The following is a 22935-nucleotide window of genomic DNA, read 5'->3' as shown; positions in this document are numbered from 1 at the left end:
CTCAGCGCTGTCCACGTCTCCCCGAGGCTCACGGGCGCCGCGTGTGGATGGACGCCGGGCCGGCAGGTGGAGCGGTGTCTGGGGCAATTCCAGGCAGAGCCAGCCCAGGGAGAGGCCCCGGACCAGGCCCAGGAGTTGGAGGGTGTGGCCGAGGGTGAGGCCAGCCCCTCCAGCAGCCGCCAGGGGAGGGTTTGGGGGAGAGCAGCTGCGGACCAGACCCCAGGCGTCCCCTAGAGCACAGACGACCCGCTGGCCTTCCATCCTGGCACCCCTCCTAGCGATGGCATCCAAGGATGCTCACCCAGCAGCAGGAGCTGGGCTGAGGTGGCAGCGCGAGGCAAGTAACTCAGGACGAGACTCCACGATGCCAAAGGTGCGCCCAGCCCAGTGCTCCGGCTGGAGGAAAGCGCCACCGGCAGAACCTTTCTGCAAAGCGAGGTGGTCCCAGTGCCAAGTCTTCAAGCATTTACACCAGTGACCCTGCAGCTACTCGGGTGGGACTCCTTCCCGAAGAAGCCAGTGCAATGCCCGCCAACGTTCACATCCAGGAGCTTTCATCCGGCCTTATCAGGGGCAGCGCCCTGCGCGAGGAGGTGGAATTGACTGACAGATGACAGCACCCATGCAGGCCAGGCGACACGTGGCCTCCAGCAGCAGGCTTTTGGGAAAGGGGTCGCTCCGGGACGCGACTCAGTAAACACGAAGCACGTCACGACAGGAGCCCCCGAGGTACACAGCCTGCTGGTCAGTGGCCCCCGCTCCCCCAGCCCCAGCTTGGCCTTCCCCGCTCTGCCCTGCATCTGCGGGGAGAGGACCCCTTCCAGGCCGCCAGCCAGCTTCCAGCTGAGCTCAGGAGAGCAGAGGGGTTAGGGACGGGTGATGGGTATGGGCGGGCACACCTGGCCAGGCAGTCCCAGACCTCAGGAACCGCCCCCACCCCCAGCCCCCGGGGCGGTGGCAGCTCTGTGCCCTGCTTCCGCTCCTCTGCAGCTCCATCACCACCCTGGTGCCCGTCACCACTCTGAAGTGCCGGGAGTGCTTTCTGTCTTCCCAGCAGGACGTTGTTTAACTTTCTATTTTGAAATGATTATTGATTTGCAGAAAGTTGCAAACACGCAGAGACCTCCCGTGTACCCTCCACCCGGCTGCACCTTAGGTAACCGCTCTGCAGAGGGAGCACGTGTGTGCGTGCGCGTGTGAGTGCGTGTCCCTTCAGCACAGGGGTAGATTCCGACGAGCGTCCCGCAGTGAGGACACAAAGCTGGTCCCACCCCCCACGACCACTTCCCTACAGCTCACGCACCTCCCACCTCTAACCCCCGGCACACATGCCCCTGTTCTCCATCCCTGTGATTCTGTCCTTCCAGGAAGGTGACGTCAAGGAATCACATGGCGTGTGAAGCTGTGACAGAGACCTTGTCCCCTCCACGTGATGCCCTGGGGGCCGCTCAGGTTGCTGTGTACCAGTAGCTCTTTCCCTGGCGTTGGGAGAGGCGTCCACAGTGCAGATGAGAGGGACAGACGTGCATGGTTGGCTTCACCACCCACGCAGGACACTGGGCTGTCCCCACTCTGGGCCACTACCCGGAAAACCTCTCTGAAGGATGGCTTGCAGGTCTCACGTGACCGTGAGTCTTCCTGTCTCTGGAATGAACGCCCAGGAATGTGAAAGCTCGGTCATACATAGATGTTTACTTTAGTGGATTTTTTTCATTTTTAAGAAGCTACCAGATAATTTTCCAGAGTGGCCACACCATTTTACACATCCCGGCAAGACTGTGACCAAGGTGCACGCCTCGGAGAAAAGCAATGAGACGGTTGTCTGTGGTCACCATGGTCCAGCCTAACATTTATCCCTTCTGTGTATATTCCCGTATGCTCTAAGTTTCATGAGATACAGGTGTAACTTCTAATGTACATTTTTGTCGTCAAAAGATGCGTTCATGAAAATACTTTATAAAATGAGAAAATGTTCATGAAATCGTGTTTTTTTTTAAAAAAAAATGAAGACACCACAAGGTCTCTCAGTAAAATCTAAACTGTGTAACGAACACATACACAGGCCCCAAGGCTCACGACCGGAGGATGGCACCCCACCTGTCGACAAGACCCACCCTGACGGCTGGGGTTGGGCTCACTGTTTGTCTCCTGGACCTGCCTTGACAAAGCACCACAGATGGAGTGACTGCAAACGATGGAAGGGCTTCCCGGTAAAGAGGCCCCCGGCCGATGCAAGAGACGCAGCTTCCAGCCCTGGGTCAGGAAGGTGCTCTGGAGGCGGGCATGGCACCCCACTCCAGTATCCATGGACAGAGGAGCCTGGGCGCTACAGTCCACGGGGTCGCAAAGAGTTAGACACGACTAAGAAGTACACGACTGAGCGACTGCACTGAAACTGAAAGCAGTGAGCACAAAACGATAGAAATTGATTTTCTTACCGTCTCAGAGGCCAAAACTCCAAATAAACGGTTCTGCGGGGCCGGGTCCCTCCCAAAGCTCCTGGGGAGGAGACCTCCTGCCTCCTCCGCCTCCTGGGGGCTCCAGGTGTTCCTGGGCTTTTGGCCCATCATGCACTCCAGTCTCCGTCTCCATCGTCACATGGACATTGTCTCCTCCTCTGTGTGTGTGTCTTACAAGGACTCCCATCCCTGGGTTTAGGACCCTCCCAGGTAACGGAGAAGGCAGTAGCACCCCACTCCAGTACTCTTGCCTAGCAAACCCCACGGACAGAGGAGCCTTGTAGGCTGCAGTCCATGGGGTCACTAGAGTCGGACACAACTGAGCGACGTCACTTTCACTTTTCACTCTCATGCATTGGAGAAGGAAATGGCAACCCACTCCAGTGTTCTTGCCTGGAGAATCCCAGGGATGGGGGAGCCTGGTGGGCTGCCGTTTATGGGGTCGCATAGAGTCGGACACGACAAGCGACTTAGCAGCAGCAGCAGGTCACCCAGGGGGATCTCATCCCAAGACCTTTAACTTAATTACATTTATAAGGACCCTATTTCCAAATAAGGAAGTTTACATTCACAGGGTCTGGTTTGCCTTTTTTTTTTTTTTTTAAGTTTTATTTTATATTGGAGTGTAATTGAATATTCATTTGAAGGACTGATGCTAAAGCTGAAACTCCAGTACTTTGGCCACCTCATGCAAAGAGTTGACTCATTGGAAAAGACTGACGCTGGGAGGGGTTGGGGGCAGGAGGAGAAGGGGACGACAGAGGATGAGATGGCTGGATGGCATCACTGACTTGATGGACGTGAGTCTGAGTGAACTCCGGGAGTTGGTGATGGACAGGGAGGCCTGGCGTGCTGCGGATCATGGGGTCGCAAGGAGTCCGACACGACTGAGCAACGAGAGTTGAATAACCATGTTGTGTTGGTTTTAGGGGTACAGCAGAGGGATTCCATTATACATACACATGTATCTGTTCTTTTTCAAGATCTTTTCCTGTTTAGGTTATTACAGACCGCAGAGCAGCATTCCCTGTGCTGTACAGTAGGCCCTTGTTGGTTATCTGTTTTAAATATAGCAGTGTGTACATGTCCATCTCAAACTTATAATGTATCCCTCCCAGTCTGGGGCTTAAGAACTTGGATCCATCGTTTGCAGGGCCCCACCATCCAACTTACTGTGAGGGAGTGACTCTAAAAACTGTGTATCTATTCTTTGCTACTTTCTAGATGAGCCACAATAATATTTTATTATTGGAAGCAGCCAGTAGGATTAATAATACTATGGAAAACGAGTTGCATACTAATAGCTTGAGAGAGAGCCAGCAACAGGGAGACAGCTGAGGCAGGCGAGTGGCAGGTCCAGACTCCCGGGGCACAGACGTGCCTGTTTGCCGGCGGCATCATCACACAGGCATTTCCGGGGCGTGCAGAGACAGGGCGGGGGTCCCACGGCCCGAGAGGACCGGGCCATGGTGCAGGTGAGGCGGGATGTCGGGGGGGAGCGGACGGGAGGCCCTGATGTGTTTACCGAGCGCGATGTGGGTGGCACCCGGGGTCAGCCTCGGCGGTCATCTGTGACCACCGGGTGAGGTCAGCGCAGCGGCCCATGTTGCAGGAGAGGAAACGGCGTTTTGGTGGGTGGGTGGCTGCTCGGGGCCAAGGGCCGGTGAGTGGCAGGGCTGTGACAGGGACGGGGCCCCGGGCTCGAGGACGCTTTCCAACACGGACTCTGGCCAAGTGTGGACGGGACCCTTGTCCCCTGGCCTTGCCTGGTGTGTGCAGTGGTGCTAGCAGACGCTCCTGGACCCGCCTGCCCGGGCGCAGTGCTCGTGTCTACGCTGTCCCCGTGTGCCTGGTGGCCAGCTGGAGAGGCGAAGCCCTGGGGTGGGGCCGCTGAGCTCCAAGCCCCCCGACTCAGCGCTCCCTCGCTCAACGATGCCTCCCCGGGCCTCGGTGTCCTCACCTGAGACCCGGACCAGCTCGGTTCCTCCTGTCTGCGATGACAAAGGGCAGAGCAAGGTTTTGTCCCCAGGAGTCTGGCCTTCCCAGAACCATGGTCAGCACTGCGCTCTCAGCATCCTGGCCCCTGCCTGGACCCAGCTGGAGGCGCCGGCCTCCCCCGTCCACCTCCCCTTCTACTCCCTCTCCTCCACCCCCTCCCTTCTCCCCTTTCACTTCCTAACCCCTCCTCCTCCCCCTCCTCCTCCCCCTCCTCCTCCCCCTCCTCCTCCCCCTCCTCCTCCCCCTCCTCCTCCCCCCTCCCCCTCCTCCTCCCCCCTCCCCCTCCTCCCTCTTACCCCTTCACTTCCTAACCCCTCCTCCCCACTCCAGTTCCTCCCCCTCCCCCTCCTCCACCCTCCCCCTCCCCTTCCCCCTCCTCCCCTCCAGAAGGAGTCCCAGGACAGGAAGTCAGGGGAGAACTCTCTTGACCAGGCTCTGGGAACAGGCTGCCTCAGGGACCAGGACTGTCTGCTGGGCAGGACAGTGGCTGGAGTGTGGATGCCGACACAGGGCCAGGGAGAGCGTGCACACACACTGCACACGCACCCCTGAGCACACGTGGACACGCACCGCACACCCAAAGCCATACACTCACATCAGCACACACACACACCACACACATGTACACGTGGGCACATGCGCATGTGCACACACGGGTGCACACACATCTCTTAAAAACCGCTATTCAAACTGTTACCCTCCACACGTGTCCATGGAGAGAGAGGCAATCAACAAGGGAAAAACTCACCCAGGGCCCCTCCCCCAGGGTTCACATGGAGAGGTTCCTTCCGGATTTTGATAGAAATGTACAAGGCATAGGCCCAGGCTGATCTTGCCCAACATGGCCTCCTAGGAGGCCACTAAATGTCACACCAGTCTTCAGGGTCATAAATAGCCCGTGGGAGAGACCACAGCCAAGCCTCGATTGTTTATTGATAAATTCCCAGGAGCCCCTCGTGAGCAGCATTTTACCTACGCAAGAATCGGATCCCGTCTGCCCGTCTGTCCAGGAGTCCCCATTCGCCCACAGGCGCCCAGCACAGGAGGAGAACACCGAGGGTGCCCCTGGATGAAGTGGGTGTTCCACTTGGTTGGAAAGCGGCGTGGGCAGAGGCCTGGAGGTTTGCACTGCGGCCGAAATCTCCCCAGGTGCTGCGGAGGGGATGGAAGTGGGCGGGCGGGCTAACTTCCGCCACAGCACGGGGCCCCTCGTTGCCAGTAAAGGAGGTGTAGACTTTCTTTTTTTAACTGTAGTAAAACAGATACAGCATAAAGCCTACCTTTTAGATCATTTTTAGGTGTGCAGCTCAGGGGCATTAAATCCATTCACAACGCTCAACCATCAGCAACGTCCACCTCCAGACAGAAGCGTCGCTGCTGGAGCCTGGCCAGGCTGGGAGGTGGGAAAGGGGCTGGAGCGGCCCAGGAAGTGGAGAGGAGGGCCCTGAGCTGCACCCTGGGCGGCCCAGAGCCCCACCCGCGCTCCAGGGCGCCAGGCCCGGGGCAGGGAGGGGTGGTGGGGAGAAGGGGTGTGGGCAGGGGGCATGCCTCGGGGCTGAGGTCACTCGGGCGGCTGGCTGCGGAGCAGGAGCCCACGTGCTGCGTCTGCACAAACTCAGGGCGGGCTGGGGGTGGCCAGAGCCGGCCGAGGGCGGGGTGGGCACCGAGGCCTCCTGGGGGCAGGGAACCACGGGCCTTGGGGCTGAAGCTCCCGACCTATCCGCAAGGAAATTATAGGGAACAGCCTGGCGGGGTTTGCGAGGAACGCATCCACTCTGGGGCTTGGGTTAAAGAGGCATCGTACTGGCAGCTCAAAGTGCCACAGAAGTGCCGAGCCCGGTGCTGGACACCCTGGGCCAGCCCAGGCGGGCACCATGCTCTCTCAGCTGCTTCGCCCCTCCCCTCCACAAAGCAGCCCTTGCCACCCTCAAGGACACACCAGCCCACCCTCCAGCCCCCTGGCGTCCCAGCTTGGAACCCTTCACCCGAGCCCTGCTCTCCATCTCCGCCTTTCCCTGCACGTCCCCTGCCCACATTGGCCACAGAGAGACAACTTCAGGCTCCCCGGGAGACCGACTTCAGAGAGGGGTCAGGGCCTGGTGGCCTCCAGGGGGTCAGGCACTCAGAACTGTCGCAGAGGACATGTGAGCAGGCCAGAGGGGTGGGCAAAGGGCACTGAGACCCCGGCCTCCCAGAGCAGATGAGCGAGGCTGGGTCCCTGCTGCTCGCCAAACACAGAAATTAACTCAGAATGGATCGCAGACCCAAACAGAAGAGCTAAATCTACAGAACTCCCAGGAGAAAATACAGGAATAAACATTCATGACCTTAGGTTAGACAAAGAAAGGCACCTTGGACAGGTCACCAAAAACACAAGAAACCAAAGAAAAAGTAGACAAACTGGACCCTGTCAAAGCTGAACCTCTGGGGTTCCCTGGCGGTCTGGTGGTTAGGATTCTGTGCTCTTACTGACAAGGGCCTGGATTAGACCCTCACTGGGGAACTAAGATCCCAAAGCTGTACAGCTTAAAAAAAAAAATTGAAACTTTCATACTTCAATTCAAGTGTTAGGCACCCAGTCGTGTCCAACCCTTTGCAATTCCCATGGACTGTAGCCAGGCTCCTCTGTCCATGGAGTTCTCCCTGCAAGAATACTGGAGTGGGTAGCTGTGCCCTTCTCTAGGGAAGATCTTCCCAACCCAGGGATCGAACCCAGGTCTCCCACGTTGCAGGCAGATTCTTTACCACCTGAGCCACGAGGGAAGCCTGCAAAAGATAAAAGTAAAAAGACAGCCTATGGAATGGGAAAATATTTACAAATCATATATTTGATAAAGGGATTTTATCCAGAATGTATAAAGAACTCTTACAACTCAGCAAAAAAAAAAAAAAAATGTAACCCAGTTTAAAGATGGACAAAGGATCTGAATAGACATTTCTCCAAGGGAAATATTCAAAAGGCCAATAAACACATGAAAAGATGCTCAACACCAGGGGAATGCAAATCCAAACCACAGTGGAATACCACCTCATATAGAGCAGGATAACTATACGAATTTTTTAAAGGACAGAAAATAACAAGGATGGGCAAGGATGTGGAGACGTCAGAGCCTCACCGCGGGTGGGAACGTAAAATGGTGCAGTCTCTTGGGAAAGCAGGCTGGCGGTTCCTCAAATGGTTAAGCATAGAGTTAGCATCCTTCCCTGGTGGCTCAGCTGGTAAAGAATCTGCCTGCAATGTGGGAGACCTGGGTTCAATCCCCGGTTCAGGAAGATCCCCTGGAGAAGGAAATGGCAGCCCATTCCAGTATCCTTGCCTGGAGGATTCCATGGACAGAGGAGCCTGGCGGGCTACAGTCCACGGGGTCGAAAAGAGTCGGACACGACCTGAGCAACTAACACTTTCTTTACCGTATGACCCAGCAAGTCCACCCCCAGGTACGTATCCAAGAGAACTGTGAAGTTATCTCTACATAAACATATATGAATGTTCATAGTATTTTTCCATGAGAACCAAAAATCTGAGCACAACCCAAACAGACACTAGTGGATAACAATGGATCATAAATGGACACACGACAGGCGGCATATCCATGGGATGGAACAGAACTTAGCCATGGGAAGAAATGAAGTACTGTTACATAATGACAACAGGATGACCCTTGAAAGCCTTACGCTAAGTGAAAGAAGCCGGTCACAACAGGACCACGTGTTGCATGATTCCGTTTGTGAAATGTCCAGACCAGGCAAATCCACAGAGACGGAAACTAGATCCGCCATCGTCAGGGGCCTTGGTGAAGGGAAAATGGGGAGTGACAGCTGACAGGTACAGCGTTTCTTTTTAGGGGAATGTTCTAAAATTAATTGTAGTGACAGTTGTTTTGTTGGTCAGTCGCTCAGTCGTGTCTGACTCTTTTTTGCGACCCCATGGACTACAGTATGCTTCCCTGTCCTTCACCATCTCCCGGACTTGGCTCAAACTCATGTCCATCGAGTTGGTGATGCCATCCAACCATCTCATCCTCTGTCATCCCCTTCTCCTCCCACCTTCAATCTTTCCCACCATCAGGGTCTTTTCAAATGAGTCGGTTCTTTGCCTCAGGTGGCCAAAGTATTGGAGTTTCAGCTTCAGCATCAGTCCTTCCAGTGAATATTCAGGACTGATCTCCTTTAGGATGGACTGGTTGGATCTCCTTGCTCTCCAAGGGACTCTCAAGAGTCTTCTCCAACACCACAGTTCGAAAGCATAAGTTCTTCGGCACTCAGCTTTCTTTATGATGAGAGCTCAGCTCTCACATATATACACAACTACTGGAAAAACCACAGCTTTGACTAGACAGACCTTTGTTGGCAAAGTCATGTCTCTGCTTTTTAATAAGCTGTCTAGTGATGGCTGTACATAGTGAAAATGCTAAAAAACCACTGAACTTCGCTCCACAAAAGGGTGAACTGTATGGCATATGAATCACATCCCAACAAAGTTGTTATATATTTTTTCAAACCAAGGTTAGGGGAAATTCCCTGTCAGTCCAGTGGTTAAGTCTCTAAGCTTCCCCTGCAGGGGGGCATGGATTCAACCTCTGATCAGGGAACTAAGATCCCACAGCTAAAAAAAATAAATAAAACCAAGGGGGATGGTTAGAAACTGAGATTTCAGAGGTGAGCAGTTTCTGGTGATATGAGATCCAGGATGTGGCGTGGGGGCCCCAAGGAAGGGGTGGAAGAGGAAGTCCCTGCGGTGAGGGGTCCTGGGAAGGGGCCGCAGGATGCGCGTCCACTCAGTCACTGGGTGGGGTGGGGACTGACATTCGGGTTTGGGGAGGGAGGGGTGAGCTAAGGATGCGGCAGAACCTACAACTTGAGCTAGGAGCCGCCTGCACCCTGGAGCCGGCTCAGGCCAACACTATGCTCCCTCCCACCCCCTGCAGGGATGGCCCCAGCCAGCCAGCACTCCCTGACATGCGCGGTCCAAGGAGTGCCCGTGGACTTGCCAGGCTGGCTGGCAGGATGCGGGTCCACACGGGAGAGCCTCCCCAGATGTCCACTGTGGCCAGGCTCTGGGCTCCAGCTCACAGGCGGTGCCCCGGGAGGGACTGCCCAGGGGCAGAGAACCCACACGGGCTGTGGAGTCAGACAGACCCAAGTTCAAATCCTAGCCTTGGGTAAGGCTCGGTGATCTATCGGTCTCAGATCCTCGCCCACGCAAAGGGAACCTCATCGTGGGGATGTAAAATAGACAGCTTCCAGCACATGGCAGGCAGTCCGTTCCGTGGCGTAACCCCACCAAGTGGCTGAGTTCTTGTTTATTGTCAGGGTTGGCTGGGCAGAGCCCCTGAACAGCAATCTGAGCTGCAGGTAACACAGGAAACTCAGTCAAGCTGACTTCAGCATTACAGAGGATCTACTGGCTCAATCATCTGACAGCTGAGAAACAACAGCTTCAGGCATGGCACGATCCAGGCTCAAGACCAGCTTGCTTTCTCTCCTCTGCTCACTTCCTCTCCTCGAGCGGCTCCATTCCAAGGCAGGCTCTTCCCTCAAGACCATCAGATGGCGACTGGTCACTCTTTTCATGGCTCCCACATGGAGGAAATGAGTCTGTGTAGAAAGAAATGTTCCTTCCTGACAGTGCTAGTGAATGATTGATCCATCATGCAGATTGGCTCTCATTGGCTAAAGGACTCTCCCCTGAACCAATCACCATGGAAGGAGGGCAGGGTATGCCGATGAGCTCAGCCAATCAGGGCTCACCCCTGAAGGCACTGGGTTCAGACCCACGTGAGTTTCACGATGGTCAGGAAACCAGGCTCCACGTGATGGATAAATGATAAGCAGTTCCAGAAAGGCACCAGGGTCTGCCTCCAGAGCTTGTACTGTCACAAGGTGGGCTGAGAGGCAGAGGGGAGCCCAGCCTGGCTGAAGAGACGTGGGTGTGAGGGTCTCCCAGGCCCAGGAACAAAGCAGGGCGGGCTGCCCTGGCAGGTGTGCAGGAGGGGTTCCCATTCCTGCCCGGGGTGCAGGTAATCAGGAAGTTGCCCGGAGGCCCTCTAGCCTCTCAAGGGGCTCCCGCAGGCTCAGACCACCTCACCTTGGCCACTGTGTGACCTCAGTCTCCAACTGGCCACCCCACAAACCAGGGCCCAGCCATGAAACCCGTCGGCCAGCACCCTGGTCTTCCACGCCCTGGCCGTGTGACCCTGGAGGAGTCACTTCCCCTTCTCTGAGCCTGTAACACGGGGATGGTAGGAGTTTCTCTGCAGGGACCCTGTGAGGGGTAAACCTGGGTGCCCAGCACGGTGGGGAAGGGCCTGAATGAGGGCCGTTGAGGGGGCGGGAGCCTGGGCAGCACCTGGACCCCATTTAGCAGCTTGAAAGCTTGGAGGGGAGCCCCCGGAAGGCCAGAGGCAGCATCCTCGCCCTCAGCTCTGCAGCCCTTCCTCTCTGGCTCGTCTTCAGTGCAGCAGGCCACCAGGAATGTGTGGACACAGCTCAGGGGCCCCGAAGGGCAGCGTGGCCCAGGGGCCAGGGGAAAGTGGCTTGAGATCCCTGCCCAGCACTCCCACCCAGCCAGCCGGCCTGACACCCTGGGGGGCCAGAGCGAGTCTCTGGGCATCTGCTTGGCCCCAGCTCTGGGGAGGATGGAGGAGGGTTTCAGGCTCCTCAGAGAGTGGCCAGGGGCTGAGCAACCTCCAGGACAGCTGCACCATCAGCTGGCCTGGGAGTGGGGTGAGCCAGAAGTCCAGGGAGGACTGCCTTGCTGGACAGGATGGACAGCATGTACCTTCCCAGGCGTGGGGAGGCAGTCTGGTTCAGGGGAAGCTTCACGTCCAACTCCTATCAGCTTTGGGGTGGGGCAGGCAGGGTGATTTCCAAGAAAGTCTTGGGCTGCAGACAGTCAAAGCTGAAAGCTGTTGTCTTAAAAGAAGGGAAAAGGACCAAGCCCTGCTGGCCGGGTGGCCCTGATTTCGTCATTTCACTCAGCTGGGGCCGCTTTCTGACGTCTGTGCGCTCCTTCCTACCAGCTCTCCTTACCCAGTCCTCAGTGTCTGCGGGTTCTGAACCAGCTTTTGTAGAAGAGGCATGTTGCCTGGGTTCCCATTGCAACTTTATAGCTCCCTCGCTTGCGCTGTGGCCTTGGACAGTTCCTGACCCTCTCGGTTCCCTCTTCGTCTGTGAAACGGGCATGTTAGCAGGAGCACGTGATCAGGGTCCGATACAGGTTTGGGCTCGTGCGTGGTACAGGCTCAGTCCCTGTGACCTTCTGTTATCAATTAGCCTGGTGTCTCTGCAACCCGCCTCCCCTTCCTGGGCCTCACTTTTCCCTTCTGTAAAATGGACGTGGAACAGAAATGTGGGGCTGAGGTAAGAGAATGAGCTTTGAGGTGAGACCCACCCGTGTTCTAACCCTAGGTCCATCACCTAATGCCTTTGGGGCCTTGGAAAATCACAGCCTCTCCCGGCTTGGTTTTCTGCTCCAATTTGGTGGGTATAGTAGTGCCCACCTTGTTGTATCCTCCCTGGAACTTAAAAAAAGCTCGCAAGAAAGGGCAGACCTGGCCCAGCAGGCAGGGCTCCGGAGGGGCTGTCTCCCGGGGCTGGGGTCCGGCCCCAGGGTGCAAGGGGTGCCTCCCCTCCTCCAGGCCGTTGTCCCCCCAGACCCCCAGCTGCTCCCCTGACTTGCTCCCTCTGCCCCTCTGAGTCAACCACCCACTTAGTCCTCACCGCCTATATTTGTTTTCTGTGCTCACTACAAACCCAGTGACTGGAGCCCATGCACATTTATTACCTCCTGGTCTCTGTGGGTCAAGACCCCAGCACGCTTCAGCTGGTCCTCACTCAGCGGCCCACGCCCCCGGCTGCAGGCTCAGCAGGGGGAACATCTTCAGGCCCTTCAGTTGCTGGTAGAATTCCTCTCCTTGTGGGTAGGACTGAGATCCTCACTATCTTGCAGGCTGTTGGCCGGGGACCACTTGGCTCCTAGAGGTCACCCCAGACCCTTGCCTTGTGACCCCCTCCATGGGTCCCTCACACTTCCAGTCTCTCTACACTTGTGTGTCTGACTTCAGGAAGGGCCCAGGGCCTTTAAGAGCTCACCTGATTAGGCCAGGCCCACCCATATTAAAGGAGCGTGTGAAGGATGTGTGCGCCGGGGGCAGGAATGTTGGGGACCATCTTACAGCTCTGCCTTCTGCCTCCTGCCTCTGCTGGTCCTTAGGAACCCCAGGAGGGTTTCCTTCTCATTCTCCAGAAAGAGAGAAAACTCAGGCCCAGGGTCACACAGGAACTAAGAAGAGAAGAAAGAACGTGAGGTCCAGCCTCTGGTGTTTGCAGTCTTCTTCTGGAGGTGAGGAGTCAGCATTTTCTCCCCAGCCTCCTGGGGTCCAGCAGAGCCCACAGGTGGGAGTTGCAGGAGCAGCACTTAGCTCAATCAGAGAAAGAACATTCTAACAACAGAAAAGAGTGCCATGATGGGTAGTGAGCTCCCCATCACCAGGGGTGTGCAAGCGGAGTGTGCAAGCCTGTGAACGGTCAGTCACTGGGCAGCTTCTTTCAGCTCAGTCTCTGAGGCGTACCTTCCTGCCATCTGGGACAGTCATCTGGCTGGGAAATGCTGAGCCCAACAGGAGGTGATCAGAGCTGGACTGCCGGTAGCCCCCACCTCTGCTGCCTTCGTGACTGAGTCAGGGATGGACGTGAGAACCACTGTAAGACACAGAGATTTTTGCTGGGACTGCGAGGGGAAAGGACCCTCAGAGTATGTGGGTCTGGCTCTGCTGATAGCTGTCCTGCAACCCCCAGGGCCTGAGAATGAAACCAGGGCTGCGGGGAGCACAGCCTAGATGGGCCACAGGACACTGGGAGCTCCTGGGTCAAGCCACATCTGACGCTGGCCCGCCGGGACCTATGGGGAAGGTGCATACATACGCCCTCGTCAGCTGAAGCCAGTTGGAGTCAGGCTTTCTTCCAGTTTTTTGCATACAACTTGGGGCCAAAGCATCAGCTTGCCCCCGGGCCCCTGACACACCCCGCTCTGGCCCACCCGGGCCCTCAGGTAACCCCGCGTCACGCTGCTGCTGCCCCTCCTCCAGGCGTCCTTGCTGCCCCAGAGAGAAGGCCTGTGGTCCTGAGCCCCGCTGCCCCCCTTTGCAGCCCTGAACCCTCTCCTGGGGCCCCCAGTCTTCTTGCTCTGCCTGGCAAGCCCCTCATGTCTTGGAGCCCGCTCAGGGAAGGCCCTCTTTCTCCGGGGTCCCCAGAGTGGCCCCTGCCCAGTCCCTGGGCTTCCCTCTGCCCCAGCATCTCCTGGGTGTGCAGTCACAGTGTGGTCGCCCCGAGACAGCGCAGTGGACTGACCGTGGGCATGTGCTCTGGAGCCAGAGAGCCTGCGTCCACAGCTGGCTTTGTCTCGGGCAGGCTGTGTGCCTTCGGGCACGTTACTCCACTTCTCTGGGCCTTAGCTGCCTCACTGGCAGGGATCTTTTTTTTATTTCAGAGTCGCTCAGTCCTGTCCGACTCTTTGCAACCCCATGGACTATACAGTCCATGGAATTCCCCAGATCAGAATACTGGAGTGGGTAGCCTTTCCCTTCTCCAGCGGATCTTCCCGACCAAGGAATTGAACCGGGGTCTCCTGCATTGCAGGCGGATTCTTTACCAACTGAGCTATCAGGGATCCCAGGAAGCAGGGATCATAATATCCCCTATTTCCCCGAGCAGTCCTGAGTGCTGGGTGGTGCCTGTCCGTGTCCCTCCCCTTGAGGCCAGGGGCCAGGGTGGGCACAAGGCTGGGGAGGGAAGTCTCCCTCTCTGAGGGACTCACTTCCTCTAAGTGTGGGGAGGGCCCGGGGTGGGGGCTGAAGACAGAGAGGGTCCCACCCACCCTGATGCCCCTCCCCACCCCAACCCTGTGCAGGGGCCCACCCTCTGAGTCACCGCTGATGAGTCTTACTGCAGGCCGAGGTGTGGCTGGGATGGCCTTCAGGTCCCCAAAGTGACATGAGTCATGACCTCATCCAGAGCCGTAGACAAAGCTGAGGTCAAAGGGCAGAGGCTGCCCAGAGCCTGGGGACTCAGGCCCGTCCGGCTGTCCAGCTCTGTGTAGAGATGGAGGCATGGGATAGGGGTGTCCCAGGGAGCCTGCACACCCTGGCCCAGCTCAGGTTCCCCCCTGGAGGGAGCCGATTCCGTTGCCATCAGTGGAAGTAACGTTGGCCGACGCCCATCCTGGCCAGCGCCAGGGAGGTGAGACACTGTCCCCATCGTCCGCGAGAGGCTGACATCTAGATGGGAGCCAGACCCAGAGGGTGGCCGTATTGTGATGGAGAGCGGGAGCAAGATCACTTTCTGTAGCAGGAAGCCCTCCCGGCAGGTGCAAGACCTTGAGCCCCACGGAAAGCATCCCCTTGGCCCAAGAATTTGGGGGCGTTTCCTGGGAGGGCGCTTCTCCCCCAGCTCACAGAGAAGGCGGAGTCTGCAGGGAGTAGGACTGTCCTCCGCCTGCCGCTGCTCTGCTGGTGGTCAGGAACCTGCTGGGTAACCCTTGGGGCCCTTGGGTGCCAGGCTATAGGGAGATTACCTTGGTCCCCTGGGCTATGTTTTGTTAGAGGGCCCCAAAGCAGAGTGTTGGGGCCCTCGCTGACATGGTTCTGATGGCCTTCAGTTCTCACGGGCCTCCCACCTCTTCTGAAACCTTCTCGCCCTGCTGGGTTGTGGGCCACTAGTTAGATAGGCCGACCCAGCCCGTGCACTGAACAAAGGTTCCTGGAGCTCTTTCCCTGCGGTTTAATGTGTCATGGAGGCAAGGACGTGCGCAGGGAAGACATGCTCATGAATCCGTGAGGCTGGTTCTCATCAATTTCAGTATCACACGCTCTCGCTCCTGAATGAGCTTCCAGGATGTTCTGCCAGGCCTGGGCACCACTGCAGAGCTCCCCTGCCCTCCCGGGCCAGTCCGAATCCCACCTGCTAACAAATAGCGTTTCTTCAAGCATGCCTAGGCTGCTTGCCCCTCGTTTCCACTGAGAGCTGTTTTCTGGGGAGCCACGTGGGACACGCTATGGGGGTGCCAGGACATCCGCAGCATCCTTTCTGAGGCTCCCCTGGGGATGCTCTCTCCTCTCTGTAGTGAGAAGTCAAGCTGCTCTGGAGTGACGGTTTGTTTCTGCAACACGGGCATCTCATCTCCATCCTTGCCTCGGCTGCCAGGAAGCTGGGAGCCAAACTTACAGCCATGCACTAAAACAGGGGTCCTCAGCCCCCAGGATCTGATGCCTCATGTTCTGAGGTGGAGCTAATGTGATAGAAATAAAGTGCACAAAAAATGTAACGCACTTGACTCATCCCGAAACCATCCCCTCCATCCCAGGTCGGTGGAAAAGTTGTCTTCAAGGAAACTGGTCCCTGGTCCCAAGTAGACTGGGGATCACCACACCAAAAAAGGGCATCTCAGGGCAATAATTTGTGCACCAGCCCTACCTATGGCTTCCTGTTTTGTTTTGTTTTTTCCCTATCACTCTTTTTGGCTTTACTTGGTTTCTCTTCTTTCCTTTTTATCTTGATCTTGTTTATAAAGGGGCTTAAGTACTGAGAGCAGCAGTGGGGGGTGGGGGATTAAATGTAAATGAATAATAAACAGGAGGAACTTCCAACTTCCTTGAAGCTCCACCCAGGAGCATCCTGGAGCTTTGAGGATGCCCACCCTCAGCAGCCATGAAATTAAAAGACGCTTGCTCCTTGGAAGAAAAGCTATGACCAACCTAGACAGCATATTAAAAAGCAGAGACATTACTTTGCCAACAAAGATTTGTTTGGTCAAAGCTATGGTTTTTCCAGTGGTCATGTATGGATGTGAGAGTTGGACCATAAAGAAAGCTGAGCGCCAAAGAATTAATGCTTTTGAACTGAGGTGCTGGAGAAGACTCTTGAGAGTCCCTTGGACTGCAAGGACAACCAGTCCATCCTAAAGATCAGTCCTGAGTGTTCATTGGAAGGACTGATGTTGAAGGTGAAGTTTGAATACTTTGGCCTTTAAGAGCTGACTCATTAGAAAAGATCCTGATGCTGGGAAAGATTAAAGGCGGGAGGAAAAGGGGACGACAGAAGATGAGAAGGTTGGATGGCATCACCAACTCGATGGACATGAGTTTGATTAAATGCCGGGAGTTGGTGATGGACAGAGGAGCCTGGCGTGCTGCAGTCTGTGGGGTCACAAAGAGTCGGACATGACTGAGCGACTGCTGAACGGAACTGACCCACAGGAGGGGCGGGGCTCTGGAGGAGACTGAGATGCGGGGAGGGTAGGTGGTGGTGAAGCATTCCTGCCACCTAAAGGGAAGCCCTGAAGGTGTCCTGCTTTGCACCCGGAGGCAGGACAGAGTCTGACCAGCAGGGGGCACTGCTCCCTCCGTCTCCTGGGCACTGCCAGGACATCTGGAACCCGATTCCCTTTACCAACAGAGCACTCGGCATCCAGCCATGCTCACGGCAGCTTCTGCGACCCAGGGGCCTGCCCTTTCCAGGCAAAAACTAAGGCGACCCCGGGGCCTGCACCCCAGTTTCAGATGGGAGAAGGAAAGCGAGGGATGGGTCCTTTCACTTCAGGCTTCAGTTTCCCCATCTGTTGTTCAGTCGCTCAGTCGTGTCCGACTCTTGGTGACCTCATGGCCTGTAGCCCACCAGGCTCCTCTGCCCATGGGATTCTCCAGGCAAGAATGCTGGAGTGAGTTGCCATCTCCTTCTCCAGGGGGTCTCCCCGATGCAGGGATCGAACCCGCATCTCTTGAGTCTGCTGCATTGGCAGGTGGGTTCTTTACCACATACTTTAACAAGCGTGTTCATAACAGCATGACTTCCCCCCAGTAACGCTGTGCAGCTTGCTTTATGCATGTAAAGCCATCATTCTGAGCAGGGCTCTCCAGACCTCAGCAGGCGGCCGCAGGGCCTTGCAGAGAAGGTGCGGACCCCCAGCTCCAGGGTCTGCACCCGAAGGCTTTCTCTGCCTGACAGGTCGCCCCTCTGACCTGGCTTTGCTTCCGAGCCTTCACCCAGGTGAGAACTAGCTCCCCACTTGACACCAGCAGCCCCCAGGCCCACTACAGCATCCAGACCCTACACCCTCTTGAAGCTCACCTCCAAAGAGGGTTCTGTCCTCTGTCTCCTTGGACCACACCCGGCCCACAGCCCTCGTCACACAGCAGGCAGCCGGGTCACCAGGCTCTGGGCCCTCGGCGCAGGGCCCTGGGCCTGGAGCGTCTTTTCCAAGAATGTGTGTGGAATAATCAGGGGGATGCCCTCTGTGGGCTGACTGCGTGCCACCCCCAACACGGGGGACGCCCCCTATACCCTATACAGCACAGCCCCACGCCTTCCCCTTTCCCAGGGAGGAAACTGAGGCACAGGGCTGTCAGGTGACCCCGCCAGGGTCCCAGGGCACCGAGAGCTGGGCAGAACCAGACAGACCTCGTGCGGAGCCCGGGGCAGCAACTCCTCTGAGCGCTAAGGGCCGGGGATGGTGGGGCGGAGGCGCTTCCTGGAGGTCTGTCCCCAGCGTCTCCCCAGGAGGGGCAATGTCCACCTCGACCACCCGTGGGTCGGGGGCCAGGCCTGTATGTCCTGAGGGCACCCAGGCCCAGGAGGCCCGGGGTGGGGGTGGGGGCGCAGCGCCGCAGGGCAGGGAGAGGAGACGGGCTGCGGAGGAGGGGCCGGGACTAACGGTCTGGTCTTGCCCATTCTATGAAGGGGGGACCCGGGGGAGTAGCTGAGGTCACTGGAACTGGGACACGAACCGGGCCGGGTCAGAGATTCCCCGGGGTGGTGCCCGCGGCCTGCACGCGGGGTGGCTCCTCCCCTGCAAGGCCCCTGCCGCCCCGGGGTGGGGGCCCAGTGCATAACCATCACCCGGTTTCCCAGACCAGGCAGGCCCAGCTTTTGGCCGCCGGTGGGTCCAGGCCCCGGAAGGCCGGGCTCGGGGGTGGAGGGGGGCGGCGGTTGGGCCGGGGCGGGGCTGGCGGAGGGGCCGGGCCGCCCCCTTTCTGCGAGGGCGGGCGGCCGGCGCCTTAAAACGCGGCGGGGCCGGCCGCCCAGCAGACCGTCGGCCCGGCCGGCACGGGGCGCCTCTCCAGTCCCCCGCCGCCGCGTTCCCCGCGCCCCCGGCATGTCCCTGCGGTCCCGGCGCCCGCCTGCCTGAGCCCGAGCCGCCGGCGCAGGTGGCCGCGTTCCCTCCGTCGGCGCCCGGAGCCGCGGCCTCGGTGCGCGCCCCTCCCCGGGCTGGTCTCCCGCGCTGCCGCCCGCCGCCGGCCGGTCCGCCATGCAGGCGCGGGCGCTGCTCCTGGCCGCGCTGGCCGCCCTGGCGCTGGCCCGGGAGCCCCCGGCCGCGTCGTGCCCCGTGCGCTGCGACGTGTCGCGGTGCCCGAGCCCCCGCTGCCCCGGCGGCTACGTGCCGGATCTCTGCAACTGCTGCCTGGTGTGCGCCGCCACCGAGGGCGAGCCGTGCGGCCGCCCCGTCGACTCGCCGTGCGGGGAGAGCTTGGAGTGTGTGCGCGGGCTGTGTCGCTGCCGCTGGGCGAACGCTGTGTGTGGCACCGACGGGCACACCTACGCCAACGTGTGCGCGCTGCAGGCGGCCAGCCGCCGCGCGCTGCAGCTCTCCGGGACGCCCGTGCGCCAGCTGCAGAAGGGCGCCTGCCCATCGGGTAAGCGCTCGGCCGGGGAGGGAGCGCCAGCATTGCTGGCGGGGGTGGGAGGGATGAAGAAGCGTCTCCTCGGAAACGGGGCTCAGAGCCAGGGCGGAGTGCTCCCCAGGGAACAAGTGGCGATTTCTTTTAGAGATCTCTAACCGGGCTTCTGGTCTTCAAGTAAAGTGCTGCCCCCAAGGTCGCAGAAGTAGCCCACCGGTGGTGAGACCAGGGGCTTTCTGACCACCCCAAGGGGCCTGGTCCGCCCAGCATTTCTCCAGCCTCATTAAAATGTACCCACCTTGTGTCTCGTTTCCCCTGGTCCCCATATCCCTGCCCTGCCTGGGTGTTGGATGCAAAGCACTTTCCTGGCCTTCAATGCCTGGATATTCAAACGACAGCAGTTGAGCCACATGTAGTGGGTTTTTGTTTTTGTTTTTTGTACCGCATTTAAAATGCCTCTCTGGAAGGTCGTTTAGGAATGGTGAGCCAGCGTGTGGGGTCTCTGGACTGTGTGTGGGGGCTCCGTGTGGACAGGCCGTGGGGTAAGAAATCTCTCAGTCCCATCAAAGCTTAGAGCATGTGTGCGTGCGTGTGTAAGTCATTCAGTTGTGTCTTTGTGACCCCATGGACTGTAGCCTGCCAGGCTCCTCTGTCCATGGGATTCTCCAGGCAAGAATTCTGGAGTGGGTTGCCATGCCCTTCTCCAGGGGGTCTTCCCCACCCTGGGATGGAAGCCACATCTCTCATCTCTTGCCTTGGCAGACCAGCTCTTTACTGTTGAGCCACTGGAGAAGCCTAACCTTAGAGTAGCCCCCCTAACCTGGGGTTGGCTCCAGGTGGCTTCTTGCCACACAGGCTGAGCCTGTGAATGAAAATGCTGGAAAACCCTGCTGTGCCTGTGTTCGTCTGGGGCATCTCTTGGGAAGGCAGGCTCCCACGTTGGTTCCCAGGCGCTCTGAGCACAGCACCCTGCGCTGAGTTCACAGCAACCGAAAGGAATCAGACTCCGTAGTTGTCTTCAGCCCGCAGCTGGGGAGATGCTGACGCCCAGGACGGGCTCCTCCGTGGGGCACAGGGCCACCTGGGGGCCAGGGAGCCTGGGATGGCTGAAGGGCTAGCTCTCCTGGGAGGAGAAGGCAGTGTGAACCGCCACATGGAGACCTCACCATGTGTGGTGAGTCAGGTCGGGGAGAACACACAGCCTGGAGCAGCTGGTGTGCAGGGGGATGTGTGTGTGCACGTGTGTGCGTGTGTGTGCATGCACATGCGTGTGCGCGTGCACTTGTGTGTGTGCACGCATGTGCGTGTGGGTGTGCGTGTGTGTGTGTGTGCACGCATATGCGTGTGTGCATGTGTGTGACACCCAAGGCTGGACAGCTTGGCAAGGACAGGACCATGCATGTCCCATAAACCTTGTACCTTAGATTTCACCCTGTAGGCCGGGCTTCCCAAATCGGGTTTGGGATTCTGAAAACAAGTGTCCTGGGGCCCAAACATTCTAGAAAGTAAACTCCAGCCCTGCAGTGGGGAGTCACACTCAGCTTGAGTCTATCAGAGCTCCTGAGAAAGCCTGCAACAAGGTAAAAAAAAAAATCAAAATGATAAAAACCCAGGGTTTCCCAAACAAAGAGCTCCTTCCTGGGAGAATGCACGGGACCTCCCCCTGGCACGCTGGGGTTCCAGGGAGCCTGGTTTGGGAAGCATTATGTGGGATTAGCCATGATTATATGGGACAGCCTTCGAAGGGTTTTAAGAGAAGTGAGGGTGATGTGGTCAGGCTTGTGCTTGGATTGTGCCTGGGAGACTGGGGATGTGGGGCCACTCAGTGTCACGGGGGTGAACGTTATCATTTACTGCGTGCCCACTACGCCCTCTGCCTTGGGGCTCAGAGCCAGCGGGCCCATCTCAGGCCGTGCTGGCGGGTCACACAGGCAGAGGGCTCAGGGTGGGCTCCCCAGAGCCAACTCTCCCAAGTAGTGGACGCTCTTAGAGTCAGGCTCCAGGGCGCCAGGGGCTAGAGTGGGTTGGAGGTGGTCTAGGCATTTTGAAGCCTTTATTTTCTCTAGTAACTATTGAACGTTGTTTTCTTTTTTAATGTTCATTTACTTGGCTGAGCCGTGTCCTAGTTGAGGCCCAGGGGATCTTTAGTTGTGGTTGATGAACTCTTAGTTGTAGCAAATGGGACCTAGCTCCCCGACCAGGGGTTGAACCCCGGCCCCCCGCATTGGGAGCACAGAGTCTTAGCCCCTGGATCACCAGGGGCGTCAGGAAACCTTTCTTCTTGGCTGATGGAGTCCCGGCTTGCGAAGCCCCTGCTCTGTGTGTCCTGCTGGCCGTGGGCTGGTAACAAGGCCCCTGCGATGAGGCAGAGCCCGGCTGGGCCTGGAGAAACAGATGGTGGGGGAGACACGGGAGGCTGAGCAGAGAACGGTAGCGTGGTGGCCACAGGCAGATGCAGAGGGCTCGGGCTGAGTGGGAGGCCTGCAGCTGGGGCTGGCCCTGTCCCTCCTACGAACGCGGTGCTGCCCGCGAGGCCCCGGTCCTCAGTTTCCTCATCTGTCAAGTGGGGCGATTGCTCAGTTTCGGTGAATTGGTGCAGAGAGTAATGAGCTACAGCTCGCACACACGTGCCTCTAACGAGCGGTGCCCAGACGGTCGGTTTCTTTGTGTGTTATGATAACACTTCTGACGCCTCCCCCACCCTTTCCATCACCTGGCGAGGCCTGGGAGGCTCCCTACAGGCAGAGCTCCAGTGCTGAGCGGCGAGAGGTGACCCGGGCTCTCTGGACAGATGGATAGGGAGGACGCAGGGAGCTGGGAGCCGGGCAGAGGCAGAGGGACCGGCCGCACCAGGCAGGTGCGCAGACCGCAAGCCCTCTCAGAGCCCCCAGGGCCAGGGGGCACCCAGAGGGGCTGAGGCCATTGGAGGGTGGGGAGGGGTGGCCTCGGTGGGCGGGTGGCCTCGGTGGGCGGGGCCACATGGGCCCAGCCTCTGATGGGCACCTTGCACAGCATGGTCCGTGCGCGGCCCGCCCTTGCTCCCGGCGCCTGGGCGCAGGGACCTCAGACATCCTGCTTCCCGTGAGGCGGCAGGGGCAGAGTCCAGCCCCTGTGGGACTGGAGCCGGTCCGGGGCTCCGACCGGCGATGTCTTACTTGGCGAATCTGTTCCTTACTCATGCACCCGAGATGTGCTCATGGAGTCAGGGAAGGGCTAAGTGATGGGGCTGAGGTCACTCGGCTGGGAAATGACAGAAGCAGGCCTGGCCCGGCTCCGGCTGGTGCTCTTCTTCAGGCAGGGTGGTGGACCTCCGAGGTCTGGGGTCAGGATCAGGCCTGGGTCTCCAGCGCCAATAGGCTCAACCTCTATAGAGCATCCCTGGCGGCGTTACCCGCTCCCCAACCCCGGGCCTTCCCAGAGCCTGGTCAGAAATCACCGGGTGATGTCCACATGTACAGGCAGGTAAGGGGCTACTGTCTCCAGCATATTCCCCCTGGACGTGAGTCCTGCTGGCTCCACCGTCACTTGCCTTCGGATGCACCCAGGGTCCTGTCTCCAGCCCCCCTCCTTCCCTGAGCCGGAATCCTGTGTCTCAGCTGGCCCTTACCCTCAACCGACAGGACCACCCCAGGGGAGTTTAGGTCAGAAGGCTGCGTCACGCTTTGACCCCATACTTCCCCGCATTCCTCACTCCCTGTCTGCAGGAGGGTCCTCAGCTTGACCTTGAGATGTTACCCCCAGGGTCCCTCCAGCCACACTGGCCTCCGTGGACCTTCTCCACCTCCCTCATCCTCCCTTCGGTCACT

At 58.2% G+C, this 22935-nt stretch overlaps 1 protein-coding gene and 1 long non-coding RNA gene across 2 annotated transcripts in view; both read left to right on the top strand.

Moving 5' to 3' along the window:
• The first annotated feature begins 281 nt into the window (after positions 1-281).
• LOC147370201 (uncharacterized) lies at positions 282-1975 on the top strand. Its single transcript, XR_015166071.1, has 2 exons — positions 282-729; positions 1368-1975. It is a non-coding gene; the product is annotated as an uncharacterized LOC147370201 (long non-coding RNA).
• A 16522-nt stretch (positions 1976-18497) lies between these two features.
• Positions 18498-22935, top strand: part of HTRA3 (HtrA serine peptidase 3) — a 29500-nt gene continuing 25062 nt past the window's right edge. The window contains exon 1 of the mRNA XM_086407430.1: positions 18498-19144. Coding sequence (XP_086263556.1) covers positions 18760-19144 — 385 coding nt within the window. The 5' untranslated portion in view covers positions 18498-18759. The remainder of the gene's footprint in view (positions 19145-22935) is intronic.

This window comes from Bos grunniens, chromosome 6 (genome assembly GCF_055505025.1).
Source record: "Bos grunniens cultivar Pamir isolate PY7600 chromosome 6, Bosgru_T2T1.0, whole genome shotgun sequence".
NCBI classification, from domain to species: Eukaryota; Metazoa; Chordata; class Mammalia; order Artiodactyla; family Bovidae; genus Bos; species Bos grunniens.
This window is presented reverse-complemented; position numbering and strand designations above follow the sequence as displayed.